Source organism: Rhinoraja longicauda, chromosome 20, assembly GCF_053455715.1.
Source record: "Rhinoraja longicauda isolate Sanriku21f chromosome 20, sRhiLon1.1, whole genome shotgun sequence".
Lineage (NCBI taxonomy): Eukaryota > Metazoa > Chordata > Chondrichthyes > Rajiformes > Arhynchobatidae > Rhinoraja > Rhinoraja longicauda.
This window is the reverse complement of record NC_135972.1, coordinates 1,331,598-1,346,101: the sequence shown is the minus strand read 5'-3', so window position 1 is coordinate 1,346,101 and position 14,504 is coordinate 1,331,598. Positions and strand designations below refer to the sequence as shown.

The 14,504-nt window shown below is 43.0% G+C and overlaps 1 protein-coding gene across 12 annotated transcripts in view; it reads left to right on the top strand.

Moving 5' to 3' along the window:
- The window catches only part of LOC144603477 (coiled-coil domain-containing protein 91-like), a 106,347-nt gene that overhangs the window by 5,113 nt on the left and 86,730 nt on the right, over nucleotides 1-14,504 (top strand). For 6 of the 12 annotated variants that reach the window (XM_078416707.1, XM_078416706.1, XM_078416705.1 and 3 more), the window contains 3 exons: nucleotides 8,031-8,074; nucleotides 9,895-9,973; nucleotides 10,186-10,242. In XM_078416707.1, coding sequence (XP_078272833.1) covers nucleotides 8,045-8,074; nucleotides 9,895-9,973; nucleotides 10,186-10,242 — 166 coding nt within the window. In that variant the 5' untranslated portion in view covers nucleotides 8,031-8,044. Of the gene's footprint in view, nucleotides 1-8,030; nucleotides 8,075-9,894; nucleotides 9,974-10,185; nucleotides 10,375-13,386; nucleotides 13,663-14,504 lie in introns of those variants that run through there. The other 6 variants (XM_078416712.1, XM_078416711.1, XM_078416716.1 and 3 more) reach the window with 5 other exon arrangements.

The following is a 14,504-nucleotide window of genomic DNA, read 5'->3' as shown; positions in this document are numbered from 1 at the left end:
AGGATGTAACTAGGAAAATTGACAGGGGAGAGCCAGTGGATGTGGTGTACCTCGACTTTCAGAAAGCCTTCGACAAGGTCCCACATAGGAGATTAGTGGGCAAAATTAGAGCACATGGTATTGGGGGTAGGGTACTGACATGGATAGAAAATTGGTTGACAGACAGAAAGCAAAGAGTGGGGATAAATGGGTCCCTTTCGGAATGGCAGGCAGTGACCAGTGGGGTACTGCAAGGTTCGGTGCTGGGACCCCAGCTATTTACGATATACATTAATGACTTAGATGAAGGGATTAAAAGTACCATTAGCAAATTTGCAGATGATACTAAGCTGGGGGGTTGTGTGAATTGTGTGGAAGATGTAATAAGGCTGCAGGGTGACTTGGACAGGTTGTGTGAGTGGGCGGATACATGGCAGATGCAGTTTAATGTAGATAAGGGTGAGGTTATTCACTTTGGAAGTAAGAATAGAAAGGCAGATTATTATCTGAATGGTGTCAAGTTAGGAAGAGGGGATGTTCAACGAGATCTGGGTGTCCTAGTGCATCAGTCACTGAAAGGAAGCATGCAGGTACAGCAGGCAGTGAAGAAAGCCAATGGAATGTTGGCCTTCATAACAAGAGGAGTTGAGTATAGGAGCAAAGAGGTCCTTCTACAGTTGTACCGGGCCCTGGTGAGACCGCACCTGGAGTACTGTGTGCCGTTTTGGTCTCCAAATTTGGGGAAGGATATTCTTGCTATTGAGGGCGTGCAGTGTAGGTTCACTAGGTTAATTCCCGGAATGGCGGGACTGTCGTATGTTGAAAGGCTGGAGCAATTGGGCTTGTATACACTGGAATTTAGAAGGATGAGGGGGGATCTTATTGAAACATATAAGATAATTAGGGGATTGGACACATTAGAGGCAGGAAACATGTTCCCAATGTTGGGGGAGTCCAGAACAAGGGGCCACAGTTTAAGAATAAGGGGTAGGCCATTTAGAACGGAGATGAGGAAGAACTTTTTCAGTCAGAGAGTGGTGAAGGTGTAGAATTCTCTGCCTCAGAAGGCAGTGGAGGCCAGTTTGTTGGATGCTTTCAAGAGAGAGCTGGATAGAGCTCTTAAGGATAGCAGAGGAACTTAACTGTTTCTTTGCTCGTTTCGAGGTGAAAGCTACAGTGGCAGACATAACACCCTCTCCAGCACCTGACAGCAACACCTTCACTGTGCAGGAGTATGATGTTAAGCGCGTGCTCAGAGCAGTGAATCCCAGGAAAGCTGCAGGCCCCGATGGTGTGACGGGCAGAGTGCTGAGGGAATGTGCAGACCAATTATCTGAGGTCTTCACAAAAATCTTCAACCTGTCCCTTTTAAAATCCACCATCCCTCCCTGCCTGAAGTCCGCCATAATCATCCCACTGCCGAAAAAGTCTGTCATCAGCGGTCTTAACGACTACCGTCCGGTAGCACTCACACCGGTCATCACAAAGTGCTTCGAGAGACTGGTCCTGCAGCACATCAAAGCCAGCCTCCCACCCACCTTCGACCCACACCAGTTTGCCTACAGAGCAAATAGGTCTACAGGGGATGCCATCGACACTGCTCTTCACACTGCACTGACCCACCTTGAACACCAGGGGAGCTATGTGAGGATGCTCTTCCTCGACTTCAGCTCTGCCTTTAACACGGTCATCCCGAGCAGACTGGTCACCAAACTTTCCGACCTTGGATTTTCCCAAACCATCTGCCAATGGATCAAGGACTTCCTGACCAACCGCCCCCAGACCGTCAAAATAGGCCCTCACCTCTCCTCCACCATTACACTGAGCACCGGCTCACCACAGGGCTGTGTGTTGAGCCCCATCCTTTACTCCCTCTACACTCACGACTGTGCCCCCACCCATCCCACCAACACCATCATCAAGTTCGCGGATGACACGACTGTGGTTGGACTCATCTCAGAAGGAGATGAGACAGCCTATAGGGATGAAATCCAAAGGCTGGCAGCATGGTGTTCAGTGAACAATCTGGTCCTGAACTCCTCCAAAACAAAGGAACTTATAATTGACTTTAGAAAAACCAGTGGAGATTACGACCCACTCTACATCAATGGGGTCTGTGTGGAAAGGGTACCAGCTTTCAGGTTGCTGGGTACGCACATCGCAGAGGATCTTACCTGGTCTACCAACACCATCACCACAGTAAAGAAGGCACAGCAGAGACTCCACTTCCTGAGGATCCTCAGGAAAACCAACCTGCAGGAGAAGCTCATGTTGTCCTTCTATCGCTGCTCCATCGAGAGTGTGCTGGCATACTGTATAACCACATGGTATGCCAGCTGCTCAGAAAAGGACAGGAAGGCCCTTCAGAGGGTCATCACGACGGCCCAGAAGATCATCGGCTGCTCACTGCCCTCCCTGGAGCACCTGTTCAGCCTACGCTGCCTCAGTAGAGCAGGCAAAATAATAAAAGATCCATCCCACCCCGGCCACCGTCTGTTTGTTCACCTGCCCTCTGGTCGACGTTTCAGGTCGATCAAATCCCGAACAAACAGACTTAAGAACAGTTTTTACCCCAGGGCCATACGAGAACTGAACACTACCTTTGCACTAGGCAACACCGTTAAAAAATCTTGTACTTAATATAATTGTATTTAATTGTATTTATGTATTTATTTGTTTTTGCATTTATTGCATATATGTTTGTACGCACCGTCAGGATTGGCTATTTTTTAATTTCGTTGTACTCGTTGCAATGACAATAAATGAATATTATTATTATTATTATTCTGGGGAGAAGGCAGGAACGGGGTACTGATTGAGAGTGATCAGCCATGATCGCATTGAATGGCGGTGCTGGCTCGAAGGGCTGAATGGCCTACTCCTGCACCTATTGTCTATTGTCTATTGTCTATTGTCTATATCTTTTGCCTGATGGAAGAGGGGAGAAGAGGGAGTGGCCAGGGTGTGACTAGTCCTTGATTATGCTGCTGGCCTTGCCGAGGCAGCGTGAGGTATAAATGAAGTCAATAAAAGGGAGATTGGTTTGTGTGATAGTCTGGGCTGTGTCAACAATTCGCTGCAATTTCTTGCGGTCTTGGATGGAGCGGTTCCCAAACCAAGCTGTGATGCATCCTGATAAAATGCTTTCTACAGTGCATCTGTAGAAGTTGGTGAGAGTTGTAGGGGACATGCCAAACTTCCTAAGCCTTCTAAGGAAGTAGAAGTCTTAAGTTCTAAGGAACTGGAGTCTGAAGAAGGGTCTAGATCCGAAACGTCACCTATTCCCTTTCTCCAGAGATTCTGCCTGATCCGCTGAGTTACTCCAGTTTTTTGTGTCTGCCTTAGGTATGTAAACATAGTGTTCAGTAGATACCATAATAAACAACAGAAAGTATTTCAGTAAATTATAAAAATCAATATAGTGCAAAAACAAAGTCCAAAGTCCCTAGAGCAACCCAGGCAGTTTGTAGTTGCTGTTACTCAGTTTGCCTCCACCACTTCCTTTGGCGGTTTGTCTATAGAGCAACCACCCTCTGTGTGAAAAATATTCTCCTTTGATCTTTAAATTTCTCAACTTAAAGGTGTGGCCTCTAGTATTGGACTCCAGAACATGAAGAAAAACAGTGACCACACATTTCATAACTTTATAAAACAGTGTTAAGATCAACCCTCATCTCCCACATTCCACTGAGAGAACTGCCACCCCAACATCATCCAAGACGAAAGAGATAATTTATGGATGTTCCATCACAACTCCAACCATTCATTCCCACAACTACCAACACATTCAAGACCTCATTCAGTGTTAATGTACAGAGCGATCTCAGAGTGGAGATTGATAGATTCATGATTAGTAAAGGTGTCAGGGGTTATGGGGAGAAGGCAGGAAAATGGGGTTGAGAGGGAAAGATTGAATGGCGCAGTGGACTTGATGGGTCAAATGATCTAATTCTGCTCCGAGAACTTATCCCATCTCCCCTTGTAAATTATTCCACTATTCCAGGCAACATCCTGGTGAATCTCTTCTGCACCATTTCTCCTACCACATCCTCCTTGCAGTCCGAGCCTGACCAATGCTTTGTACAGCTGCAACATGATATTAATAGACAATAGGTGCAGGAGTAGGCCTTTCGGCCCTTCGAGCCAGCACCGCCATTCAATGTGATCATGGCTGATCATTCTCAATCAGTACCCCGTTCCTGCCTTCTCCCCATACCCCCTGACTCCACTATCCTTAAGAGCTCTATCTAGCTCTCTCTTGAATGCATTCAGAGAATTGGCCTCCACTGTTTTCTGAGGCAGAGAATTCCACAGATTCACAACTCTCTGACTGAAAAAGCTTTTCCTCATCTCCGTTCTAAATGGCCTACCCCTTATTCTTAAACTGCGGCCCCTGGTTCTGGACTCCCCCAACATTGGGAACATGTTTCCTACCTCTAACGTGTCCAACCCCTTAATAATCTTATACGTTTCGATAAGATCCCCTCTCATCCTTCTAAATTCCAGTGTATACAAGCCTAATCGCTCTAGTCTTTCACGTATGACAGTCCCGCCATTCCGGGAATTAACCTAGTAAACCTACGCTGCACGCCCTCATAACTCTTATACTCAGTGTGTCGGCCGATGGAGGCAAGTATGCCAAATGCCCTTTTCACTGCCCTTTCTACCTGTGTTATCATTTTTAGGGAGCTCTGAACTTGCACTCTGAGATCCCTCTGTACATTAACACTGAATGAGGTCTTGAATGCGTTGGTAGTTGTGGGAATGAATGGTTGGAGTTGTGATGGAACATCCATAAATTATCTCTTTCGTCTTGGATGATGTTGGGGCCGCAGTTCTCTGGGCAAATTTCACATACTTTATAGATCTTAGGAGGTATCTACAGGATGCCCAATGTCTTTGTATGATGATGATGCTTACGATAATACTTACTTGTACCGAGCTCAAGTCTCCGACTCGACCTCATCCCTGGTGGCGCTGATTCTACCTTGGAGCACCGCCCCACCGCTGGGACCTCTACCACGCGCTCTGCGCTGGCTTCTTCATAAGCTGCGGCGCCCTGTGCAGTGAGTCCTCTGTCGTTCGACTGCAGCGGTCGAGTCGGGTCTGCTCGCGGGAGTGTCCCGGCGCTGCTGCTCGACGGGAATATAGACTATTTTCTAAATGGGGAGAAAATCCAGAAATCGGAGGTGCAAAGGGATTGGAAGCGCTGGTGCAGGAATCCCACCGGGACGGCATGGTGGCGCAGCGGTAGAATTGCTGCCTTACAGCGAATGCAGCGCCGGAGACTCGGGTTCGATCCTGACTACGGGTGCTGCACTGTAAGGAGTTTGTACGTTCTCCCCGTGACCTGCGTGGGTTTTCTCCGAGATCTTCGGTTTCCTCCCTCACTCCAAAGACGTACAGGTTTGTAGGTTAATTCGCTGGGTAAATGTAAAAATTGTCCCTAGTGGGTGTAGGATAGTGTTAATGTACGGGGATCGCTGGGCGGCGCGGACTTGGTGGGCCGAAAAGGCCTGTTTCCGCGCTGTATATATATGATATGATATGATATGATATGATATGATATGACTACGGGCGCCGTCTGTACGGAGTTTGTACGTACTCCCCGTGACCTGTGTGGGTTTTCTCTGAGATCTTCGGTTTCCTCCCACACTCCAAAGACGTACAGGTATGTAGGTTAATTGGCTGGGCAAATGTTTTTAAAAAAATGTCCCTAGTGTGTGTAGGATAGTGTTAAAGTGCGGGGATCGCTGGGCGGCGCGGACCCGGTGGGCCGAAGGGCCTGTTTCCGCGCTGTATCTCTAAATCTAAAAAAATCTAAAACGTTCATTTGGAAATTGAATGGATGTGGAGAGGATGTTTCCATTAGTGGGAGAGTCTAGAACTCGAGGTCATAGCCTCAGAATTAAAGGGCGTACTTTTAGGAAGGAGATGAGGAGACATTTCTTTAGTCAGAGGGTGGTGAATCTGTGGAATTCTTTGCCACAGAAGGCTGTAGCGGCCAAGTCAGTGGATATTTTTAAGGCAGAAATAGAGAGATTCTTGATTTGTACAGTTGTCAGAGATGGGGAGAAGACAGGAGACTGGGGTTAGGAGGGAGAGATAGATCAGCCACGATTGAATGGCAGAGCAGACTTAATGGGCCGAATGGCCTAATTCTACTCCTATTTCTTATGACCTTATGAATGGGTAGTAAGGAAGGCAAATGCAATGATAGCATTTATTTCAAGAGGACTAGAATACAAAAACAGTGATGTAATGCTGAGGCTCTAGGAGGCACTGGTCAGGCCCCATTTGGTGTAAGCACTTTTGGACCCCATATCTGAGGAAGGATGTGCTGGCTCTGGAGAGGGTCCAGAGAAGGTTTACTAGAATAATCCCAGGAATGTATGAGTTAACATGTGATGAGCGTTTGATGGCACTGGGCTTGTACTCGCTGGAGTTGAGAAGGACGAGGGGGGACCTCATTGATACTTACCGAATAGTGAAAGGCTTGAGTAGAGTGGATGTGGAGAGGATGTTTCCATTAGTGGGAGAGTCTAGGACCAGAGGTCATAGCCTCAGAATTAAAGGTCGTTCCTTTAAGAAGGCTATGAGGAGGAATTTCTTTAGGGAGGGGGTGGTGAATTTGTGGAATTTGTTGCCACAGTAGGCTTGGAGACTTTCAATGGATATTTTTACGGTAGAGATAGATAGATTCTTGATTAGTATAGGTGTTATGGGGAGAAGGCAGGAGAATGGGGTTAGGTGGGAGAGATAGATCAGCCATCATTGAATGGTGGAGGAGACGATGGGCTGAAAGGCATAATTCTGCTCCTATCATTACTGACCTTATGAGTGTCCCGGCCCACTGCTCGCCGGGTTTGTGTGATGTGGATTTTACTTGCTGCGTGTTCTTTGAGTAGATGGGAAAGTGATTGAACATTGTACAGTCATCAGTGGGATCTCCTCGCATCTCAATTTATGATGGGAGGAAGTTCATTGATGAAGCAACTTAAGTTGTGTAGAATGGGCTGGTGATTTTAATTTGTGAACAGTTAGGATGAATAGGAAGGACCCATTACCATTACTGCACCCAGTGCTTTGCAGCAGAGGCATCAAGAAAAGCTCCAGCGATTATCCTTTTGGCATTCCTGGTAAAAGATGGCTGCAAATGCTTCAGTACTATGGAATTTCCCAATTATTACTGAGGTACAGATTTTCTTCTTGTTTCCTCCCATGAGCTGTTTACCTGTCAATATTCCTGTTCTAATCTTTGGTTTAGTGCATTTTAAAAAAAGAGCATAACCAAAATTAACATGGAATTTCTTTTTGGAAACATTTAGAAAATTCAAAAGAACTTTTTAATGATTTAATTAGTTCTGATTATCCTTGTGGATTGATTAATTTGATAGTGGATGAAACTAAACAGTTGAGTACTTGTTCAAGTTAAAGAAATTTCGGTGCCACAATTATTTAAAAACAAATGAAACATTGTCAATGAAGCATGGGGGATTGAACATTTTTAATTAAGATTTTTAACTGGCATCGCTTATAAGAAAAAAATATCTGTTTATGATACTGTAATAAACCAAATCAATTTGACCATTACCACTGTGAAATTAGGCCAAAATCTTTGAGTACATTAGAGAAATGCATTGTCATGTCTTTACAAAACACAATGCCTTCTGGTGTTTAGTTTAGTTTAGTTTAGAGATACAGCGCGGACACAGCCCTTTGACCCACCAAGTCCGTGCCAACCAGCGATCCCCGCACACTAAAACTATCCTACACACACTAGGGATAATTTACGCTTATACCAAGCCAATTAACCTACAAACATGTATGTCTTTAGAGTGTGGGAGGAAACCGGAGCACCCGGAGAAAACCCATGCAGGTCACGGGGAGAACGTACAAACTCCCACCAGACAGCACCCGTAGTCGGGATCGAAAACCCGGGTCTCTGGTGCGACAAGCGCTGTAAGGCAGCAACTGTGTCGCTACGCCACCGTGTAGTTTTTTGTGGCATTGTAAATATTATTGTAAACGTGATGTTTTGATTACTGTAGGTGCACGGTGAAGGATGGACGATGATGAATTTGGAGGATTTGAGGTACGTGTTAAAATGTGAAGTTCTATATTGAACCTTTTTCTTTGGTTCGGTATTGGGAGTGTACCTTTAATAATTGGTGGTACATTGTGGTAGAGTACTGTGGTTTGGTTTTGGAATTGTGTTTTAAATTCGATTTGGACAGATGGGAATAAAAATCTCAACTAGCTTAAGGCCATGAAGATTTAAATATGATGTTGGCAGTCTGACTGCAGTTCTCAGAAGAAACTGGTACACAGAATTGCTTTCACATTTGCTAGAAAGGACCCCTTTTTGGCTGTGTCCAAGACCAGGTGAATAGTAAGTTCTTAGGGAGTGCTTATAAAGGGAAACAAATGGTTTTTTTTCATGTTCCTTATATGTAAGAATGTTCCTGATACTATATGATGTGCTATTTAGCTGGTCTTGATGTGAACTACTTTTCTTTGCTTATCAAAGAACCCTGGGGAATGGAAACCATTTCTCTTTTATTGAATGCTGTTGGCATTAGTGTGCAGCAGTTCAAAAAGAGCACTGTTAAAATCTTTCTTCCTCTGATACAATGACATAATTACAATCCCATTTTCTTGTGTCTTGCTCTGGAATCTTTTGTTTCTTGTTTACAAATATTAACTACCAGGTTAAATCTCTAGCTTTTAGACAATTTTAGTGTGGCTCATATATAATTGTAATGAGCTGAAAATGCCCCAAATTAATTTCTAGAGAGAAGAACCCTTCATTCGTTTAGACTCGTCTGGATTCTAAACTTAGTTTCAAGGAGAAAAGGAGAATATGCCAAAATATACAGCATATTTACAAGAAAAGTACCCTTTTCATCAACCCCTCATGTGCATTGTAGAGACCCTTGTTGGAAAGTGGACTTGGAACACATTTTTTCGTAGTATCTTTCACAGAGCTTGGTGTAACAGTACCAGCACCTGGCCAATCAGGTTCAACCTTCTGGCATTCACTGTGCATTTAATTTATTTACTGAAAGCTCAAAACAAGACTTTTGGCTTTTGTGAGCATGAATAAATTGTTCTTGAGTTTTATCCTAGAGTCCATAGTCTCCTTGTATAGTTGTACCTTGCATTTGAATAATATGCTCAGATTGAAACTTTATCATTTACTATTGGAATGTAAAATAAATAAATCTAGTTGATGGAAGCATTAGCTTTTCAGCAGTGTTTCATGGACTGGGGACTTTGCAGATGTTTCTTCCTTTCCTCTCCATTCTGAGAAGCTGGTTAATTGTCAAGGCCAACTCAGCTTACACCTATTAACAATGTGCAGACCACAGACTGTAGTCTTACTGGCTTTCATGGCTCATTGCAACATTTCGCAATTAAATTACCAGGTACTATTTCTATTCAGCACGGTCCCAAGCTTTGAATATATATGTTGAAAGTAGTGTGGCATGAAAATGTAACCATTGAAGTGCAAGACTAAAGTACTTTTCCATTGTTGGATGTTCATTTCTTGGGATACTAAGATCTGTTCTGAGAAGCTGCTTGGAGGTCGGGTTGGAAGCTATACTTTCTCTTGCGGTTGGAAGGGCAGAAGGTTTGTTTCATAATGAGCAACTCTGTTCAAGGATGAAACATCCCATCAAGATACGACTTCAGAACATTTCTATGCCCAACACTATTCAGATGGACATTTTTATAAAATAGGTTCCAAGTCAGCCCCAAGCTTGCTTCAACCAACACTTTCTCATCTTTCATTTGGATTTGCCTTTTTATTCTTCACAAATTCTGATGACTATTCATTCTTTTATTAAATATATTTAGGAAATAAGTTAGTACTGCCAAATTAAACTCTGCTTTTTTTTTTTAAATGCTCAGGCAGCAGAGAACTTTGAAGATGGTGAAACGGGAACACAGTCAGTCTCCCCAGCCATTCCTTGGGCAGCATTTTCTGCAGGTAAATAAAACCTATTGATCCATTAACTCTCTGATTTGGAAATCTGTTTCAAATAGAATGTGAATTTCTTTCTTTCTTGGAAAATGGGAAGCTGAGTAATTTTCTTGTAAAAATATACATGAAATGTGAAAGAATGGTTCATTAGATTTAAAGTGAGCAATCTGTCAGATGTATGTAATTAGTGCTAAAATATAGCTTATATTATCTTACAGAACAATACAGCACTGGAACAGGCTGTTTTGGCCACAATGTGCCGAACATGATGCCAAGTTAAACTAATCTCCTCTGCCAGCACGTGATCCACGTTCCCTCATTCCCTGTATATCCATTTCTGTATCTAAAGCCTCTTAAACACCACTATCTTATCTGCCTCCACTACCAGCCCTGGCAGCATGTTCTAGGTCAGTGCTTCTTAAACTCATTCACCCTTGAGTCTTTATCACAAAATTTCATTCACCCTCGACTAACTTTTCTTATGATTTTTGGTAATTTTCGTCTTATTCTCCCTTGTGTATAATTTTATATATATATTAAGTCATTCATCCTACATGCACCCCCCCTGTAGTTTCATTCACACTTGGGTGAACCATTCACCAGTTTAAGAAGCACTGTTCTAGGCACCGATCGCCGCTCATGTCCCTTTTAAACTCCCCCCCCCCCCCCCTCTGGACCTTGAAGCTATGGCCTCTAGTCTTAGACATTTCCACCCTCAGAAAAAGGTTCTGTCTGTCTACCCTATCTATGCCTCTCATAATTTTATATCCTCTCCTCAATGTTAGAATCTCCAGAGCAAAATAATCTCAAATGTGTCCAACCTCCTTATAGCTAATACCCTCCAATCCAGGTAAATTCTGGTAAATCTCGCTGCAACCACTCCAAAGGCTCCACATCCTTCCCCGAGTAACCAGAACTTCACATAATTCTCCAAATGTGGCCTAACCTAAGTTTTATAAAGTTGCAATGTGACTCCTGCCTCTTAAACTCAATGTTGCAACCATTCAAGGCATAGAAAACAATAGGCCTCCTTTTCCACTCTATTTACTTGTGTTGCCACTTTCAGGGAGCAATGTACTTTGTGTACTTGGACCCCAAGATCCCTCTATACATCAATGCTGTTGAGGGTCTGACTATTATCTGTATATTTCTCCCTTATATTCAACCTCCCAAAATGCAACACATCACTCTTTGGATTAAACCCCATCTGCCATATCAGTGAAACAACTGCACTAGATGTTTCTCGTCTTACTACTCAAGACAAAAGTCATTTTGTTCGTGGTGCTGTGCAGTTATGCATGCATATGTCTATTCTGCTCACATTTCCTTGTTTACATGTTGATATGTGGGAAATGTTTCTGTTTTTTTAAATTGATTGATAGGTGCCTGCAGCTACTTTTAATCTATTTTGCACATGGGAATCGCGAACTACAGTTTGTATGTATTGATGTGGACACTTTTACTGTTATCAAATTGACCCATTTCTCAGGATTAAGAGTTATTACTTAAAAGTGAAGAATTAAAAATAGTGTTTAGAAATTGCCAAAATATCTTGTGTAAATGTGATTGTTCCTTGGCGTGCTAATTAAGGTATTGAACTTTTTAATTGATCTACTAACTGAGAATAACAGTTTAAGTAAGCCCTCGGAGAGATGTGGTCAAGCTGGAAAGGGTACAGAGAAGATTTGCGAGGATGTTGCAGGACTTGAGTGTTTGAGCTATGGGGAGAGGTTAAGTAGGCTGGATCTCTATTCCTTGGAGCGCAGGAAGATGAGGGGGTAATCTTATAGAGATGTATAAAATCATGAGAGGAATGGATTTGGTTGATGCACAGAGTCTCTTGCTCAGAGTAGGTGAATCGAGGACCAGAGGACAAAGGTTTAAGGTGAAGGGGAAAAGATTTAATAGGAATCCGAGGGGTAACATTTTCACACAAAGGGTGGTAGGTGTATGGAACAAGCTGCCAGAGGAGGTAGGGACTATCCCAATGTTTAAGAAACAGTTAGGTACATGGATAGGATAGGTTTGGGGGGATATGGACCAAATGCAGGTTGGTGGGACTAGTGTAGCTGTGACATGTTGGCCGGTATGAGCATGTTGGGCTGAAGGGCCTGTTTCCACGCTGTATCACTCTGTGACTCTATGACTCTAGGAAGGTTCACAGGTATGAGTTCATTTGTGTGATGAAGTAAGGATTAATTTGGCTATATTTAATGCTGGTGTCAATGTTGAGATGAATATTTTATGTTAAAGCAAAGGCTATCTAGTTATCTGTCTCAAGAAGCATCGCATGGGTCAAAATAAAATTAATGAAGAATATTGCAATGAATGTTGTTGATATTGTGGGCTGAAACAGTTATTATTGGAACAATTTCAGATATTACTGAGTGAATACTTATTTTCAGCATGAGCAATTTTATGCTGACTTTATATCATTTGAAAATACAGGTATCAAGCAAACTTGGCATTGTATTTTTTTTGTAAGTAATGATATATTCCAAAAGTTAACTTGTACAAACAGTGAACAGGATATTTTGATGGAGTATCAGCAATATTGAATTCCAATGAAAAATGCTCCAGGGGTGCATGTGCTTAGTTCAGATTTATGTAATGTGTAGATCTTTTGGAGTTGATTTGATTTACTCATGGGGGGAAAAAGATCATTAATTTTGAATGGAGAAATTCAAGAGTTGAATTCTGGAGTTGTCACCTGTGTAGGTTTGTGGCTTGCCTGCGATTTGAGATGTTGTGCAGGGAAGCATAATTAAATAAAGCTGGAAAGAGTGCAGAGAAGATTTATGAGGATGTTGCCCAGGGCTGTGGAGTCGGAGTCGGACCAATTTTGATGCTGCTGGAGTCGGAGTGGGATACACAAGAAATCAAGGAGTCGGATTAGAGTCGGGTGTTTTGGGTTTCGACTCCACCGCCCTGATGTTGCCGGGACTCAAGGGCATGAGCTATAGCGAAAGGTTGGGCAGGCTAGAATTTATTCCTTGGAGTGCACGAGCCTGCGGAGTGATCTTAGAGAAGTGTATAAAATCACGAGAGGAATAGATACGGCAAATGCACCGTCTTTTGCATCAAGAACTAAAGGGTTGAGGTCTAAGGTGAGAGGGGCAAGATTTAATAGGAACCTGAGGGGCAGCTTTTTCACTGGATGGATGTTGGACATTTAGAGAAGGCTGCCAGAGGAGGTCGTTGAGGCAGGAACTACAGCAGCATTTAAAAGACTTTTGGACAAGAACATGGAGAGGAAAGGTTTAGAGGGATATGAGCCAAATGTGGGCGAATGGCACCAGCCTAGATGGGGCATCTTGTTCAGCACGGATGAATTGGGCCGCAGGTCCTGTTTTTGTGGTGTGTGACTCCAGGTCTAAATGTATTCCTATAATATTGGTTTGTTGGTTTTTATTTAGCAACGTGAGTTTCCTGATTGCATAAGCATAAGCATGAGCTTGTTGGACTTCACTTCATTCCGTGATCCAGGACCCACGGTCTACAATATGAGATTTTCTTGATAAGCCAGGCAGAAAATAGGGAAATTTACAATCAACCTCCTGAAAGTAAACCTGTGGAAAGCAACTAGGACCTGCGAGGACCAGCTGGCAGGAGTATTCTTTAACCTCTCTCTGCAGTCTGAGGTTCCCATCTGCTTTAAAAAGACCACCATCATCCTCGTGTCAAAGAAAAGCAAGGTAGCATGCCTTAACGACTTCCGTCTGGTAACTCTGACATCCGCCAGCATGACATCAATCTGAAGAAGGGACCCAAGCCAAAATGTCATCTGTCCATTCCCTCCGCAGATGCTGCCTGGTCTACTGAGTTCCTCCAGCACTTTTTGTTTGTTCAAGATTTTAGCAACTGCAGTTCCTTGTGTCCCAACTTCTGTACTCAATTTCCTGACTAATGAAGGCCATCGTGCCAAAAGCAGCCTTCATCATGCTAAATACCTGCGAGGAGGCTTTCAGGGAACTCTGTACTTGTACTCCAAAATCCCTCAGCTCTCCAACACTCCCCAGGGCCCAACTGTTCACTTTGAACACTGAACTAATGGCCCATAGCATACTGATTTCAGCCAAAAGCATTGTATCCATTGCCTGTGTTATTGTGTTCTATGGATAAATGCCATTTAGATGCAGGAAATTGATATCAAAATATTTTTATCATCTTATCGTCATCCAGGTAAATTGCCATACTGCACAACTAATATGTTTGTCATACAGTGTCTCTTTGCTTGGTACATGAACTTCATAGTTTGACTACACATTCTGATAGTCAAATAGTTCAAAGAAGTTTGTAATATTAATATTTAAGCATCAAACATTTACATATAAAAAATACAAATACTTCAGCACAGAGATATTATAGAACTGCTTATTCCATAACTTTAAAACAAATTTCCACAAAGGTGCAATGATGAGAAAATGGTTTTCTGGAGAGGGTTTTCAGTTCAGTTTATAGGTTACCAAGTGGGCAGTTTTATTTGAGTAACTGATCATTGTTCATTGAAGTAAAACATATAAATCGAATACTGGTT